An 18015-nucleotide genomic window follows, 5' to 3' on the forward strand; every position below is an offset into this window, starting at 1 on the left:
ATGAAGGAATGAAAACCCAAAATCCCTGTAAATGTTCATTAAAACTAATAAAATTTAATAATAAAAATAAAAGAAGTGGTTACAATGCTATATGGGAATGGTCCCTATTAAACTAGCGAGGCAACTTTAATCTAGGCTGTTATCTTAAAATTTTTCACATAAAAGATTAAATAAACTAGTAAGAAAGGTTGAGGGAAAGAAATGCCAAACTACATGAAGATCACGCAGAAGCGCAAAAGAGACAAGGACCTTTCTCCAAAGCCAACAAAGGGAAAGAGGCGTCCTGGACCCAGCACCTTAAATTTGTAGTCTTGGTTTCCTGTGAGAAAGTAAATGTCTCTTGGTTAAAGCTATCCATTTGCTGCTTTTCTGTCAAAGCAGCATTACATAGCCCAGACAATGGGAATTCCTGAACACTTATTGTGCGCATGTGAACTCTGGAAACGCATCAAGCAGCAGCCAGTAGAACAGAGCTAGATGACAATGGGAGTCGCAAAATCGGAATAGGCATGTGGTAGGGTTGTCCTTTTACCACCTCTACTCAGTCTGCATGCTGAACAAATAATCTGAGAAGTCTGATTATATGTAGAATGCAGTATCAGCATAGAAGGAAGACTCATTAACCATCTACAATGTGCAAATGGTAAGGTAAAACCTTGCTTGCTGAAATGAAGACAGGCCAAAGCACTAACTGATGAAGGTCTAAGACTACAGCCTCAGTGTATTGAACCTGAAAATAAAGGAAAAACGTCCTCACAGCTGGACTGGTAAATACCATTATTATAAAAGAGAAAAATGTTACCAAGGATTCAATTCTATTTGGATCAATGATCAACACCCTTGGAAGCACCAGATAAAAAATCAAACAACATACTGTATCGCAGAAATCTTCAAGAGACTTCTATAAAGTACTAAAAAAGCAAAGATGCCACTTTGATGACTAAGGCTTATCTGACCCAAAGCAAAGTCTCTTCCATCATCTTATATGTGTACAATAATTTGGATAACAAAAAAGAATGATGAAAGAACTGATGCACTCAACTTTGGGTTTTTGGTAAAGAGTATTATATATACCAATTGACTGCTTAAATAATAAAATTAAATAAGTCTTAGAATAAATAAAATCAGAATATTTCTTAGAAAGATGATGTTAAGACTTTGAATGCCTTGCTTTTGAAACATCAGCACAAAAGGAACAGTTAGAAAAGTCTATCATGTTTGGTAAAATAAAGGGTCAGAAAAAATAAGGGCTCCCTCTATGAGAGGGACTGACACAACAGCTGTAATGAATTCAAACATCCTAACATTTGTGGAAAAGGCACAAGACTGGGAAACATTTTATTTTGCTCTACTCAAGAGAGCCATGAGTCAGAGCTCACACAAAGACAAGTAACAACAAACTCTCTCTTATGTAGCACATATTTGACTAAAATACACACTCAGGTGAAATTCACAAAATGAAACTGTTTTGAACATGACCGGATGTGCTCATCAGAAAGAATGCAGTATGACACCTATGTAAGGATAGTACATTCTTTCATAATTCAAAAGGATTGTCTTCAGTCGTTGAATGCTAAAAGGTGACAATTCTGTATGTGTCTTCTTTTAAAGTCTCGAGTGCCATTCATCTAGATAAAGAATATAGCTTCAAAGACTAAAACTATGGTTATGAGCCACACAAGAGGACCAGGTGTACTCTGGGCCCAGTGAGTCCTAAAGCATGGGCTGGTGTGTACCTTAAGATGGCAATAACCACCCTGACAGCAGTTCGGAATCTGGTAAAGGGACGCGATGTCATGGCTTTCTTATCTGCTTTGGAAGGAAATACTCCTAAATGAGCAATCATTGAAAGGGTCTCTTGCTCAGAATCCTGGAATCCACCAATCAGCAGCAAGAGATACTTCTTCTGATAAATCAAGGCTTTTCTAAAACTCTCTGCTCTCAAGTAATGCAGGTACAATTTTTCCACCTAAAAGAAAAGAAACAATAAAACTTTACCAAACTAAATAAAGAGATACTATTGAGAAATTCTGTATAGCTCATTTATACCTGCTGCTCTGAAAAGAATCAGATTACTGGTTTCCTCAGCAAATCATTATGGGTGTCAATCTTGCCCAGTGCTTAAAGCCACTGAGAAAACCACTGCTCAAACAAGGATATTTGTATCTCCCAGTGCCAGGCTCCAGAGACCATGAACTGCCAACAGATTCTCACATCCTTACCCCAAACTCCTAAGCACTGAGGCACCTATCTGTGCACACTGCACAGAGTTTTAGTCAATCTCGCTTGTCTCCAATTGAAGCTAACTAAGCTCTGTCCGGAGAGCAGTACACATTAGCTGTCCAAATGGCAAGTATGCTCAACAGATGAGAACTACATAGTCCTAAAAATTCTTCTACCAGTTTGAACAAACTCAAGGGTGCACAGAATGCGAGCAAAGCTCATTGCCACTTGTGTGGGGGCCACACTCACTTTGATGCTGCAGGTGTAACCATCTTCACTGCCAGCTGGTGCCCCTGGCCCTGGGTCTGTGTGCTTCAGTGAGCCTTGCAGAGCTGTCCTTTCATGTTTCCACGCTGTCCGGCTCGGCTTCTGTGACAAGAACAGCTATGAGAAGAATGACTAACACTCTGGATGGGAAGAGTGGGAGTCTAGGGCACAGGCTGATGCCCATCTCTAAGGTGTTGTGACACAGGCACCCTGGGTGGTGACAGACAAATGTAAAAAAAAAAAAGAAAAGAAAAAAGATGAGCAGGCACATCTTTGAGATGGGCCTCAGCTATTACTTGATATTATTCAGAACATTTACATTCAGTATTTTTTACAACATTTACAAAAGTATGAATGAACAATAGATATTTGTTGTTGTTATTGTTAGGGGCCATCTAATTGCCTGCGACTCACAGCAACCCTATGTACAATGGCCCTAAACCCTACTCTATCCTGTGCCAATCTTTTCTCTGACACACCGACCCCTACTATCCCAGTCACTGAATCAATCCATCTCACAGAGGGTCTTCCTCTCCTCTGCTGTCCCTCCACCCTCCCAAGCATGATGTCCCTCTCCAAGGACTGGTCCCTCTTTGCAACTTGTCCAAAGTAGGTCAGACGAAGCTTCAGAATCCTTGCCTACAAGGAGCAGCCTGGTTTGACCCTGTCCAGTAAGAACCTGTTTGCTCTCTTAGCAGTCCATGGTTTATTCAACATTCTTCTGCAGCACCACAGCTCAAAGGCATCAATTCTCCTTCTATCATCCCTAGTCATTGTCCAGTTCTCAGAAGCATAGCAAGTGACTGTAAAGACCATAGCCTGGATCAGGTGCACCTTAATCTCCAGAATGACATTACTGTTCTTCAATACTTTGGAGAGGTCTCTGATAGCAGACTTTCCCAGTGCAATTTGTCTTTTGATTTCCTGGCTGCTGATGCCAAGAGTGTTGATTGTGGAGTGAAATAAACTAAAGCTGGGAACAATCTCAATCTCTTCACCATCAGTCATGACACTGAAAATAGGCCCAGTGGTGAGAATCTTTGTTTTCTTGATATTGAGCTTCAATCCATATTGAAGGCTGGAGTCCTTGACCTTCTGAAGCAACCACACCTCAAGGATGTTTAATTAAGCCCAAATGAAAAGGCTGCAAGTTATCAAACACTTCACATTCTTTAATTTCAGAAATGCAAACCCTGGTAGATACAAATACCTAATCCTACTTTAGACTATCAAGTTACATACATGAAAACTTCAGAGAGATCATCACATACAAAACACTCTCACTTAAGGTGCAGGCTCTAAGTATTAAAAGAGCAAGTCTGACTCCCACTTACTCCACAGGGAGGAACTGCCCCCGTGAACAGTATTCACAACACAAAACTAATTTCCATGAGGTCAGACATGTTCCCTGCACTCTGCTACCTATTTCTGCTAATTCCAACAACAATCATACAGCTCTGCTTGGTCCAAAATCATCAGAATGGCTACACAGACCTCACAGTACCATATTCATTATTATGGGATTTATTAAAGATGTTAACAGGTTGGCAACAGGATACAATTTCAGATGAGGACACTTCTAATGTGTGCTTGCAGGCACTTCAGTGTTCAGCCTGTGACTTCAGCTATGTATTATAAAGCTCTGTTGTTGTTGTCAGCTGCCATTGAATCAAGTATGACTCACAGTGACCCTATGAACATCAGATTCTGAACCCTGTCCTATCCTGTGCCAAACGACAATTTCAGAAACAGGCAACACAATGGAAAGACAAGAGTAGAGCCAAAGAAACAGAACATAGAGTGAGACGGAGGACAAATCCTTCAACAGTAGATGGATAGAGGAACAATTTGAGGGAAAAAAGGGAAATGAAGAAAGCGTAAGAATCATGTGGAATAGCATTAAGAATAGTAACTATTTGTGACTGGAACTCCAGAACAGGAAAACAAACAAAGAAACAAAAGCACTGAGGAAATTGTTGAAGATTTGCTGAGCAAACTGTAAATAGGCTAAATCCCAGAAGAAAATCACTGTTGTTGTATATTGTCAAATTGGAACTGACCTATAGGTGACCCTCCAGCAAGTTTTCAGAGGCAGTTAACTGCACAGGAGACTGCCCAGGTTTCATTCCAATGATCACAATGTAACCACCCATCAGACTTCCAATGAGTCTGGTTCCATGGAGTCTTAAAGGTTCCATTTAACCTTATGTCATATCCTTATTCCTGAGGGATTGTCTTTTTGATCTTACATGCTTGATTCCTCTAAGTTCTTCCCTACTATTACTGTTCACCTTATAAGCATACATACTGACTGGATATAAATTACACTCCAGGGGTAATATGTGTAGCAGATTTTTTTTTGTGACTTGATGCACCTGGTCACTATGGTTGTGAGGTCGTATGACTAAGAACCCATTCTCTTGGATCAAGAAAGAGAAGGTGGGAGAACACAATGCATGAACTTTAAGATGAATGATTTTAAATGTAAATTTATTTGGATTTATTGGCTTAAATACCTAAGGAGAGACTGTTAAGTAGTTTTAAGGTAAGTGACGTAAACCCATTCTTCAAGGCTATGAGAGAATCTCTTTTAGATTTCTCAAAAAGGAGGAGCAGGTTTGGGGAGCCCATACTCCCAGTCTTTTTATATAACTCAACTCTACTGAGAGCCAACAAATCGGGACCACATCATAGCTGACCTTCCAGCAGGTTTCAGAGACCATGAATTGGACAGAGGAGACTGCCCATCTTTCTCCGTCTGGAGAGCTAGCAAATCATAAGCACATGACTTCAAGTTGTCAGCTCAACTCTGTACTCATAAGGCTGCCAGAGCTCACACCTATATTTTAATAATAGTTTTTTAAAATTAAAGATGAAGCAAGAACACTGAAAGTAGCTCATCATTTTTCAAAGGAATGGAAACTATTCATCTGAAGTACTCCTTTCCACATGAAGTAAAGGACTTGATACAGAAAGGAAAGAGATCCTGCACAAGCAAAATGACACTGAAGAAAAAGGAGTTCTCACACTTTCTTGGTCTCAAAACCTACTACACAATGCATGATGACACCTTGGTAATGCTGCAAATTCCTGAGTACTTATTGAGGATTCCAACCTTGAAGAATTGAGCACATAGGGGGATAATAAAAAACAGCCAAACAAACCACAACTCAGAACACCATATTACACAGCTAACTACTGGCATCAAGATAGTAGAACTGGGAACCTTATTCTAGATGGACATTATCTTTATTATGAAAATAACTCCCCTTCCCCATTGCTTTTGAGCTGAAACTGACTCATAGCTGATCCCACACTGGGTTTCTGAGGCTGTAAACTGCAGGGCAGGAGACTGCCTATTTTTCTCTCTTGGAGACGCTGATGGATTCGAACCACCAAAGAGGAGTCCCCTTTGGGTCAGAAGCACGTATCCTTACAGACACCACCACTAGAGACACATGTAAAAAGTCTCAATGAACACAAATGCATTATGAAAAAACTGAAAAGGAGTTACTTCAAAGGGTTTTATCTCCATGATTCTATTTAGCTGACACTTTAGAAAAAGCAAAGGCAAAAATTATGGGGACAGAGGTCATCACACTGGTGCATGCCAGTTGGTCAGGATGGGCAGATGTGACTCCAATCCTCTCAGAAATTGGTACCGTCCTGTTAATGGTGGTGGTTGAAAGAATCTATGTATGCAGTAAAAGCTCATCATACTACTTTACAGCACAAGAGAAAAAAAAAAGGGCAAATTTTACTGTGTGTAAATTTTTCAAGTTAAGAATACAGCACAATTGTGTGTATTTGGGGTTATCAAAGCAAGGGAAAATCCAGTATATGTGTGAGAGAGAAGAGAGAGAAAGACTGTGTGTGTAAAGCCCAACTTCTTTCCAAGTAAAGCTAATCTGTGTTAGGATAGTTTGAGGCCAGTGGCTTCCATTTACAGGAAAAAGAACAAATACATACATTTAAGGTGCAGCCCTTTTGAAGATGATGCTTCAGAACCTTTTCAAGCTTGGACACTGCCTTGCATAACTCTGCTTTCTCCTGGGTCACTGTGTTGAGTACTTTTGTAAGAGAATCATTGTCTTTCAGCAAAACGTCCACAAGTTGCATTTGTAGCTGTGCAGCTGTTTTTTTCTTGAGAAAAAGAAAACAAAAGCCTGTAAAAGTGCATTTTGTTAAAAGGTGCACATGATATTTTTGATGTAGGTTAATTATTTTCAATACTGTCATTTTAAGGCATTTAGTGTCGGAGGAAGTGAATGCAAGTGGACAGTGCTATCCACCCAGAGTACAGACATCACTACATCTCATTTCTTTGCAGTGTCCTGTCAAAGGACTGTGAAACACCATGTCTTGGACATCAGCTTCGCCCTGTTTTCAACTGTTCTAATGAGGTTGTAAAAAGCTAGGGCCCTGAGCAGGGACCAGAGAAAATCTTTTATTTATAACTCGGGAGCAGACCATACAATCAATTAAAGCAAGTGTTCTATTTCCATGACCAGATGAATGTCTGCTCACAGAAAGAGTACAGGAACACTGGAGGGCATGCAGCCAGGCACAGGACCCATGAGCACAGGTCCCAGATGCTGGGAAGGGGGATGGAGAGGAGGGTGAACATGGGATGGGGAGCCAGGGCAGGCACGTGGGATAGGGAGTTAGGGCAGGGAGAACAGTAGGGTGGGAAGGACAAGTGCAGGAGACACAGAGAACTGAGGAGAAGGACCAGGGACATAAGGCAGGGAAATGGTGTGAAATGTGGGGAGGGAGGGCGTAGGGGGACACAGGACAGGGAGGAGAGGGCCGAGAAGACAGGAGGCACATCATGTCATGAATCCAGCATTCACCTGAGAAGAGGCAGAGGCCCGGAGGTCAGTTTTTAATTCTTCCAGTGTCTGCAGCAATGAGGTCACTGTTTTCTCATTTGATGATGTCCAGTCATTAATTGTTCTGTTAAAAAAATAGAAAAATGAAAACATTTGTACGGTTACCAATTGACCATTACTCTAAAGCTATTCATGAGTCCTCTGTTAAAAGGAGATCAAGAAAGTAAGTTTGTACAACCCCATAGAGTAGTAGTAGCACTAGGCTAAACTGGAAAGTACCTACACTTTAAAAAACCCTTAAATTTATTTAAAAAAAAAAAAATCTAAATTTATACGAGTATTGTATAAACTTCTTGTTGAGCTAATGTGGTTGGTAAGAGTACTTCCTCAGCACAGGACCCACAGGCTGGAAAGCCTATGAAGGCAGCAGTGTTGCCCATGGTCAGTCACACAGCTGCAGACAGCTGCCGGGCATGGTGGAGATGCTGACCGCAGCCAAGAGTCACTCCAGGTGGAGCAGGGATCTGCAGGGATGGCCACCTAGGCCACCCAGCTCTAAGTAGGAAGAGGCCTAAATGAAACCTTGCTTAAAAACGACACTGTTGTGGACATTAAGTGCCAAAAGAGAAAGGAGAACTTAGCTGAGTTTCTGTGTATTGGAAAGAAGGAAAATATGTACACTAGTTTTTCCATTCATTTACATTTCCTTAGCAAGAGTCCTGAACAGCATGCACCAGCACTGGCTTTGTGTGGTAGGGCTAGGTCTTGGCTCTGTGCCCAGGGGCTTCTACAGGTGAACATCTGTAAAAGAGCTCGATGGCACAGAACCAATGTCAGGCACGCTGTGAAACATAAGACCTTTTCTAATATGAAAATGAACCCCCCCCCCCATTTTGTTAGTATCTTCCAGAGAGTTCTACCCACTAATTTATCCACACAGAAAGAAAAGGAAATAGAATGCATATTTCATTACAATATGGACCCGAAAGTAAAGAAACACCTTAATTTAGCCCAAATCTCACCATTTCTCTTAATTTTTAAAAATAACATTTAAGCTGTCTGATGAATTCTAATGAACTCGTGTGTACCTATTCATGGCCTGGCGGATGAAGCTGGACAGAAGCCCTGCTGCACACAGCAGCTGTTGCCGTGTCTTCTCTAGCTCTTCTTCCTGCTCACGGAGATGGCTGAGCTCTAATGGGAGGCGTCCTTCTGCGTGGCCAGTACTGTGGAGTGAATTCAGACCAAAGCCCCCAACAGGACGCAAGTCTTCTTTCGATTTTAGGTCCCTCACTGTCCGTTGAAGCTGCTCAATTTTATGTTCATCACGCTGTCGCTGTAATTCTAATTCCCGCTGTCATCAATGACAACACAAAAGAGACCATCACACACATGTTCCTAATACCACATTGCCAAGAGAAAGACCAAACAGCAGAGAGTTTGCTTGGGCCAGAAAAGAACCCCAGTGGGTGGTGGATACTCTCCTATGTCCCATGAATACTGTCTGGGTGCAACATCAATTAGGTGACAAGTCCAGCCACACCCTAGAGCTATGATGTGATGGGTCTCAATCTTTGTGAAGACAACTTAATTTTCACCAGGTCCAAGGCAAGCATTCTGGGTGAAAAGGGAGGAGCTTGGGGTTCTAGTGCAGACAGGAAGGAGCTCCATGGGCCCTGCAGTCTGGATCTACACAAGGCAACACATAGACATGTTGCACACACAAACCTACTGTGGGGTTAATTTGACACACACACTCACACCCCCCCCCCCCCCACATCCCCATCCATACACACAAGCATGCTTAGCACACATGAACAAACATTAAAACACAGACACAGGAATACATATGCACACATATGTGTACACATACACATACACTTGGACACATAAATACATACACACTGAGAAATATATACATATTATATGTACACAGTGAGACACTGCAACATACACACGATATGCACATGTGTGTGAACACACACAGTATACCCAGAGATACACACACATGAATGCACACTTTATATGCTGACTCATATACACACCCATGAAATAGAGACATACACATGATAATGAACACATATTAATAAGTAAGCACAAAGAAGACTGGTAGGGCACGTACACAGGAATGAACACATGCATACAGAAGCACAGAAGCCGGTGCTGCTGGCTACGTGGAGTCCTGGCTCTGAGCTAAATCATCAGAAGTGTCTTCTGTCCTTGGGCCTCATATTTGTACAACAGAGATTATTCTCCATTCAATGCACTTTCCTGTGACAGGCCCTGTATGAAGGGCCAGGCAGAAAACAGTGAACCAACTATGAAATTTCTGCTCCAGGACTTAACTTCTCTGAGGAGACTAAGGAAATCCCTAAACAAAAAAATCCCTACATGAAACTCAATTTGCTTTATAAACTTTCACTTAGATCTCTATAAAAACAACAGGAAAAACTCATTGAAAAGGAGGCACTTTCCTAGTGACACCCAAGGGATCTCTTCATGAGAAAACTGTGACCAAAGGCAAGGAGTTCCTGAGAGTGGGGATGCACAGCATAAGCACTGGGGAGGGAGACCAAGGGCAAAAGAGGGACAAGCTCCACAAAAGAAGGAACAATGAAGAGGCCTTGACCCCCAGGTTCTGTACAGCAGACTGTGGGAAGGGACAGCAGCCCACACAAGAGGCAAGTTCACTGGTTATAAGGTGCCCTGAGGCCAATCCTCAGAGAAACAAGAATGACTGTATTATCTTTAATTTCTCAGATGAGGGAAGTAAAACATAGGAATAGACAAGCTCATTTTGTCAGAAAATAACTCAGTCTCTGGGACACTTCAGTAGCTATGCTAGAGAAGGAATCTATGTGCCAGATAAACCCATAAACCAGCCACCTACAGCAAACACATCATTGGAGGGCATATCACTGGAGGGCCACATCCAGGTACACCATGAAGAAAAGTAACTGATTTGATTTAAAAAACATTTTCTTTGTGCTTATTTTTTAAGCAATAGGTTATCACCCATTTTTAGAAAAAAAAAAAAAAAGCAGTAATTAAGAATTTGGCTGAAAACTTTTGGCACAAAGGAGAACAGACTTCTTTGGTAATCACAAGAAAGCGACAGACCTCTCTTGTCCAGAGGAAATAAACCCTGAGTACAGTCCAGGCCACTAAGGTCCACAGTGGGCCTGATCCCATCATCTCTCATTCTATCACTTAGAACTATCCTGGCTACACGGCCTGGTGTCTACATCTGCAAGGGAGTCTTCATGTCCTAAGATATCTGGTGATTAAACAGGACAAATATTTTGAAGTTAAGCACTTTTTAAAAAAAAATGTTAACAATAATTATTACTGACACATACTCTAACATGAATGAATCTTTAGAATGTGCTGAGTGAATCAACTCCAGTCACAAGAAGGTGAACATCCTCAGGTCTGACTTACATGACCCAAAGGTCAAGTCTCTCTGGTGGTTCAAATCCACCAACATCTGCTCTGCAGGAGAAAGATGGGAAGTCTTCTCCTGTGTGACTTACAGCTTTGGAAACCCAATGGGGGGTCAGCTGAGAGTCAGTTCTGATTTGGTGGTAATGAGTCTGAGACAGAAAATAAATCAGACACTACTGGAGGCTAGGGGAAGGGGTAAAGGAAAAGTGATTGTTCAATGGATGTGTGTTTCTTTTTGGAGAAATGACAATATTCTAAAATCAGACTGTAATGGTGGTCACATACTTTATACTAAAACCACTGAACTGTATACCTGACTTGGTGAATTGCATGAGATGCAGATACCCAATATAATAATTTAAAAAACCCATTAATAACCTCCCTATTATGAATTTACAAAATAATTTTATAGTATGTTAGTATATAATTTATTCTTGTAGTATTTAGAAATAGAAAGCTTTGTTCTTAGAAATGAAAAGGCTACTGGTTTTACCTGCATGTTTTTTAAAACGTTTATAATTTCTCAATGTACCAAAAAAATCTTGAGAGTATTTAAATAACATTTTTAAAGAGGGTAAGTCAAATTCATAATATAGGAAATTATTTAATAAAAAACGAAGGCTTTTTTTGATGTGAAGATGATAAAAAATGAAGGGTCATACAAAAGAACACAAGTGGAGGGGAAACTGTCCAATACACGCTACAATGCTCAAAACCAAAAAAGGCATCACAAAGGGAAAAATACCTATAAACTCTGTATCATATCCCTCACGAATGGATGCAAAAAATCCTCAATAAAGATTATGATGGACCACAATGGAAGTGAAATTGATCCTGGTTTGTTGTTGCTGTTGTTGTTATGTGCCGTCGAGTCGTTTGCGACTCATAGCGACCCTATGTACAACAGCCCTAAACCCTGCTCTATCCTGTGCCAATCGCATTGCCTCTGACACACCCATCCAGATTATACCAGTCACTGAACCAATCCACCTCATAGAGGGTCTTCCCCTCCTGCGCCGTCCCTCCACCCTACCAAGCATGTCTCTCCTTACAACATGTCCAAAGTATGTCAGATGAAGCCCCAGAATTCTTGCCTCCAAGGAGTAGCCTGGTTTAACCCTCTCCAGGATGAATCTGTTTTCTTGGCACTCCAGAACCACAGCTCTTCTCCAGCACCACATTGATGCTCAAAGGCATCAATTTTCCTTCTATCCTCCCTAGTCATTGTCCAGCTCTCTGATGCATAACAAGTGATTTAACATCTGAAAATTCATCACCCAAGTACACCAATAGGGAGAGTGGTGGGAGGAAGGCCTAAACCTTTGATAGCAATAGACACAGAAAACATGGCCTTGTCAAGTCAATTCCGATTTAGGGTGACTGCCCATCAGGTTTCCGATACTGGGAATATGAACAGGAACTGACTTCCTCATCTTTCTCCCATGGAAGAGCCGAAAGATTTGGATCATAGACCTAATGGTTAAATATCATGGAACCAAGTATGCCATCAGGATTCCTTAGGCACAGAAAAAAAAATTATAAAATCCAACATTCCTTCATTATTAAAAAAAAAAAAAGTACACAAACTTGGAAAAGAAAGTATATTGCCTCAACCTTATTAAGGCATCAATATACCCAGTTAGAGGGAAGTCTGAATACTTCTCTGTAAGATCAGGAATAAGACACTGGACTGGAGACTCCAGCCCAAGGTGAGTGCTACTGGAACAAGAGTAGAGTCACAGATCTGTGGGGCAGGACTGATTGAGAGTCCTCTATCCCTAGTGCCACCCCTGCCATCCCTTGTGCTTTGTGAGTACCAACCGATGAGGGGCTGGGGCCCTGTGCCAAAAAGTTGGCGCTCACCAGTCTCTCCTTGTCTCTCTGCCACTTCTTCCACTTCTCTGTGTCTGCATGGCTCTGCCTTGGCTCCGCTCTCTTCCTCATCCTGTCCTTGTGTGCATCTTGCTCTCTCAATCTCTCCTGTAACTGCTCTAATTCTGCCTGTAACTGTGCGGGCTTCTCCCTCTCCTTCTGAAGAGAGTAACTCAGCTCCTGCTTCTGGGTCTGCAGAGCCTTCACGGCCGCCTCCAGGCTGGAACTTACATCCTTCTCTCGCTTGAGTGCCTCGCTGCGCAACTGCACCTCTGCTTCCAGCTGCTGCTGAGCATGCACCGCCTGCTGCTGTGTGCGCTCCAGCAGCGCCTGAAGCTCTGCTACGCGGGCCTGCTCCATCCCAAGCTTCTGGAGCAGGGCCTGGGGTAGCGAGGCCTCCTGCACCCGCTGGCTCAGCTGCTCTGTCAGCAGGCGCTCGTGGGCCAGGGCCTCTGAGAGCTCCCGTGAGCGGCCCTGCTCCACCTCCATGCTCTTCTGCAGCTCACTAAGCTTGCTGCGCTCCTGCGCCAGCAGTGCTTCGCAGCGTGAGCACTCGATCTGCAACTCCTTGTGGAGGTTGTCCTTTGCCGTCTGCTCATGTTTCAACGCCACACGCAATCTATTATTCTGAGCATGCTGCTTGTCTAAAGATGCTCGCAATTCCTGAAGTGGGAAAGGTGAAAAAAAAAGTGAAATCCAGAGGAAAAAAATACCAACCCAGTCTTCTTGTCCAAAGTTGTTTCTATCCTCTGAGACAGCAACCCTCATTCTTGACCAATATGGACAGAAGTATGCCCACCATTCAACCATCATGCCACCACCCTCAGGCACTTCTCTGGAAAACAAGCGTAGTATAAATGCACACATGTATCTTTGGTTTTAAGACACACCTCCTCCGAGGACACTCGGGAATTCACATAAACGTCCTCATGTTACAAACAAAGACTTGTATATTTTAGATGACTATTTCGCCATTATCCATGGCATGTGTGCTAAGCTTGTACTGTACGAGTACCAAAACCACCCCAGAGTACAGACTCACTTGGATAAATTCTAAGAAGATGCTGTCACAACCACTGTCTGGGTCATGTGAACAGACTTCATGGGCTGACAACTAGTGACAGTGGAATGGAGGTCACTGCCTACCTTTTGAAAGCACATTCTAAGGGTCAATGAGGCTGCAGAAGGGAGCAGGCGGGCTTACATGGCCACTGTTCACATCATTTCTATGAGGCCCTGGTGTCTCCCATCTCCCATCCCATGTTAGCTATCTTATCTAAAACACAGCCTCTGCTACTGCCAGAATGCTTCGACATGGCTCAGACATTGAGGTCCCTCAGGTACGCGGAGGAGCCAGCATTAAGGGTATAGCACTGCCACTCCACGTTACCTCCAGGGCCCGGGAGCTCTGGCCCTCCTTCTGCAGGTGCTGCAGCTGCTCTTCCTCCAGCTGGCTCTGCAGGGCGTGCTCCTTTCTACATCTGGCCTCCAGCTCCTTGCGTGTGGCCTCCAGGTCTTTCTCCTTGCTATCCAGCATGGACCTACGGGGGCACAACCAGTAGCACTGCATGACTGATCAGTAGGAACATGTGGATGGGCTGACAGTGGGGGGCGCTGACCCAGAGTTCACCTAGAGATGAGACCCATCACCATCTCACTGTGAGCACATGAGGGGATCCCTTCTCGGTCATAAACTCAGTGAGAGCAAGCACTACCTTAGCAGGCATAACAGCACCTAGCACATAGTTCATGGCACACCTTAACACTCCACTTTACTGTGATGCCAAGAAAAATGTGGCAAGTGCTATGTCACTTCCATTTTAAACCCTGTAAGTTGAGTATCATATGAAAACTAGAAACAGGAGGGGCTAGCAGGCAATGTGTATCTGACAGCAATTCACTGTCTTCCAGACCTCAGCTGGAGGACCTCCTTCTGCACGTCATTCAGGGACTTGAGCAGCCGTTCGTTTTCCTGCTTACACTCGCAGAGCTCGGATTTTAGATCTTTGACTGCATTTTGCTCCAAAACAAGCAGCTTCCGAACACTAGACGCTTTCTCTTGCTCCTCGCTGAGTGTTTTCTGTAAGCCGTTGGCTATGCATTTCTCCTGCTCAACCTTATAGGCTAGTAATTCAACTGAGAGAGAAAATGAAAAAACAAAAAACAAAACATGGAGTATTACTCATTAATCCAAAGTGAGTTATAGAGATAAGTCAACAAGTTAAAACACTAGCACTGAAGCTGTCTTCCTTTGGTGAGTGACCCTCACTAATAAGAAACTCACGGATCCCAACAGTTAGAACCTTCAGTTCATTCGGCCCATGTGCCTTCCTTCACCTCTCCCCACACGCTCTGTACTGAGACTGTCCTGAGCCCTCGCTGAGGGTACCAACGAGAGATGGCTACATGATCTTTTATAAATATTCAGCCCTGGAGATTCCCAGGAACAAGGGCCAAGACTAAGACAGACTTGCAGGGATGGCTGCTCAGAATGAACCCATCACCTCATCATCCTGAGCACCACAATGCACGGATGCTTATAGCAGGGTGTTGCAACATTTAGGGGGGGATAATGAGACAATCCAGATAATCAGGATCTCTTAAAAATAAAATACTTTCAGGTAGGGAGAAAATGTGCAATAATGAATAAGCGAAAATCCAACTTCTCTGTAACTTTTTGTAAAATTACAATAAAAGAGAAATTAAAAAATGTAAAATATTCTCATAAATCAAAGGACTTTATCAAAAAAGTGATACCCTAAAAACTAAGAGAAAATTGTGGAGTATTGATTCCAAAAAGTCTGAAAAGACATTTAACTACAGAGGATATGTAAGTGGCCATTGAGTACATGATAAAAATGCACAACAAATTACTCTTGTTGTGTACCATAGTTGGAACCGACCCACAGCTGACTCTCCTGGAGGGTTTTCAGAGGCAGTTAATTGCACAGGAGGAGACTGCCCATCATTCTTCCACAGAGCAGCTGGTAAATTTGAACCATGTGCCTTTGGCATTATAGCGCAGCTGCTTGCCACTAGGCCACCAGCGTTCCCCAACACATTAGCCATTCCAAAACCAGAACTCATTGCAATCAAATAGATTCTGATTCAGAGACCTATACCTGTTATGAAGCATTTCCACCACTTTACAGGTACAAACTTACAGCTTCCCTCCAGAGTGACCAGTGGGTTAGAAATGCTGCTGCTGTGGTTTGCAGTTGAGAACTTAACCACTGTACCACCAGGACTTCTTTTCAGTAACTGCCCATCCATTGTCTCTGTGCTGAGTCTGACTGACAGTGACCCTTCATCTGGTTTCTCAGGCTGTAAAGCACAACAGGAGATTGTTTTCTCCCTTGGAATGGCTGCTGGTAGATGCACAAATTGTTTTCTCCCTTGGAATGGCTGCTGGTAGATGCACAAAGACGTTACTACTTCATCCCTATTAGAATGGCAATGACTAAGAGACAAAAAGACTTGGCAAGGCGGTAGAAAAATTGCTAGTGAGGATATGAAATGGTATAGCCACTGTGGAGAACAGTTTCCCGGTTCCTCAAATAGTCAAAACACAGAGTTACCTTATGAATAGCAATCTCAAGGCTAGGTACATACTAGAGTAAGCGAAGGCAGGAATGCAAACACCAGTGTTCATCACAGCAGCACTTGTCACAAAGCCAAAACGTAAAAACAATCAAAATGTTCACAACATAAATATAAAACCAAAATGTAGTCTATGCATACACTTCTCAACCATAAAGAGAAAAATGAAAAAATCCTAATGCATGCTGCAACATGAGCCTTGAAATCATCATGCCAAGGGAGAGAAAGCAGTTGCAAAAGGACAAACACTGTATCATTTCACTTATATGAAATAGAAATCAAAAGTATTAGTGGCCATAGGGGTTGGGGGGAGGGAGAATTTATAGAAATGGTTATGGAATGATTTTGAAAAAGATGGCAAGAATGGTTGCATAATTTAAATGTCCAGTCAATTGTACACGTAGAAATTGTTGAATTGATGTAATCTTATTGTGTGTATTTTCTAATAAAAATGAATAAATACATAAAAGGGGAGGAAGAACTTAAGTAGCAAAGCCATAATAAAAACTCCTCTGAAATAAATGAGGACGGACCACTCCCAAACCTTCTGTGTTGCTAATAAAAGACTCTTCAAGAAACAGAACAACAAAGAAGCAGAATAACAATCATAACCTTAGGGACAGATGCATGAACACTTGTGTCAGCGCATAAGAATCAATTTCACAGAGAGCCACCCACCATGATGGTTGCCCAGACTGCCCTGCTCAACACAGTACAACCCTATGCGCTCCAGACCAAGAGCGAGCGCTCAACAGGGAACTACGCCCAATGTCACAATCAGAGGCAGATGCTACCAAAAGAAGAGCAAGGATGTTGCCCTCAAGGGTCTGAGCATGGAAAATGAGGGGTTAGAACCACTGAAACAACCCAGGGCAAGAGGTGGGAGCAAAGTCATCCAAGTGAGCCAGAAAACCATGATGTCCCTGTGCTTAGAAAATGTGACCATTATCAGAGAGAACTAGAATAAAATTCATGTGCAATATCTCAACACAATGTGGCTGGCCCAGTTGAGACCCTTAAGGATCTTCTAGAAGGAAACCTAATTTTCAACTTGAGTCACCTAACCCTTACCCCTTCTCTCACGAAGCATTACTAGTCAGCTCTCATAAAGATGTGTCTGCTATTTGCAGAGGGTTCCATCTTGTCACCTCCAAGATGGTACAATGTAGGTACCATACGAGGGAAGCCCTCACAGTTGCCTTGAAGGAACTCCGGGGCTTCCATTACCAGTGAGCCCTCAGTTATGTCCTAGTGGCCAAGGGCCATGCCAGGACTTGGGCCCAGGGAGAAAGGAGGCTACTCACCTTGCCTGCGCAGCTGGTGCTCCTGGTGGCTCCCTCGGGCCTCTGCACTGGTGAGTGCTGCACAGAGCTGCTGCAGCTTTTCCTGATTCTGTAGGTGTGTCATGCGCAGCTGGGCACGCAGAGCCTGGATCTCAGACAGCAGGCTGCTCCGGTCAGAGAGACAAAATGACTCCTCGGATGGCTCCTGGAGGACTCCCTGTGGACAAGTGGCAGGAGGTGTAAAGGGTAGCGCCACAGGGACAAGAAGGCAGTTCCTGGGAGATATGGAAGTGAACAGGAGCCCTATGCAACAAGATCCCAGGTCCTTCCTGCAACAATGGGTGCACATTGCTGAGGGCTGAGAACAAGGCAAAGCACATGTGGCGAATGTGCAAGGAGCCCACACACATGGCAGTGACCTATGCCCTCCTCCTCACAGTGCTCCAGCCAAGCCACTCAGACCAACTGCAGAAGCTGCCTAAATCACTGGAGAC

The 18015-nt window shown here is 43.1% G+C and overlaps 1 protein-coding gene across 1 annotated transcript in view; it reads right to left on the minus strand.

Annotated features, from left to right (window-relative positions):
• Window positions 1-18015, minus strand: part of PCNT (pericentrin) — a 155192-nt gene that overhangs the window by 41628 nt on the left and 95549 nt on the right. The window contains exons 24-32 of the mRNA XM_006894042.1: window positions 17543-17738; window positions 14552-14774; window positions 14029-14179; window positions 12630-13301; window positions 8411-8676; window positions 7344-7446; window positions 6460-6633; window positions 2473-2592; window positions 1737-1969 (exon numbers count right to left, since the gene is read on the minus strand). Coding sequence (XP_006894104.1) covers window positions 1737-1969; window positions 2473-2592; window positions 6460-6633; window positions 7344-7446; window positions 8411-8676; window positions 12630-13301; window positions 14029-14179; window positions 14552-14774; window positions 17543-17738 — 2138 coding nt within the window. The remainder of the gene's footprint in view (window positions 1-1736; window positions 1970-2472; window positions 2593-6459; window positions 6634-7343; window positions 7447-8410; window positions 8677-12629; window positions 13302-14028; window positions 14180-14551; window positions 14775-17542; window positions 17739-18015) is intronic.

The sequence above is a fragment of the Elephantulus edwardii genome, unplaced genomic scaffold, assembly GCF_000299155.1.
Source record: "Elephantulus edwardii isolate Elephantulus edwardi_28Jun2011 unplaced genomic scaffold, EleEdw1.0 scaffold00133, whole genome shotgun sequence".
In the NCBI taxonomy this organism is placed as follows: Eukaryota; Metazoa; Chordata; class Mammalia; order Macroscelidea; family Macroscelididae; genus Elephantulus; species Elephantulus edwardii.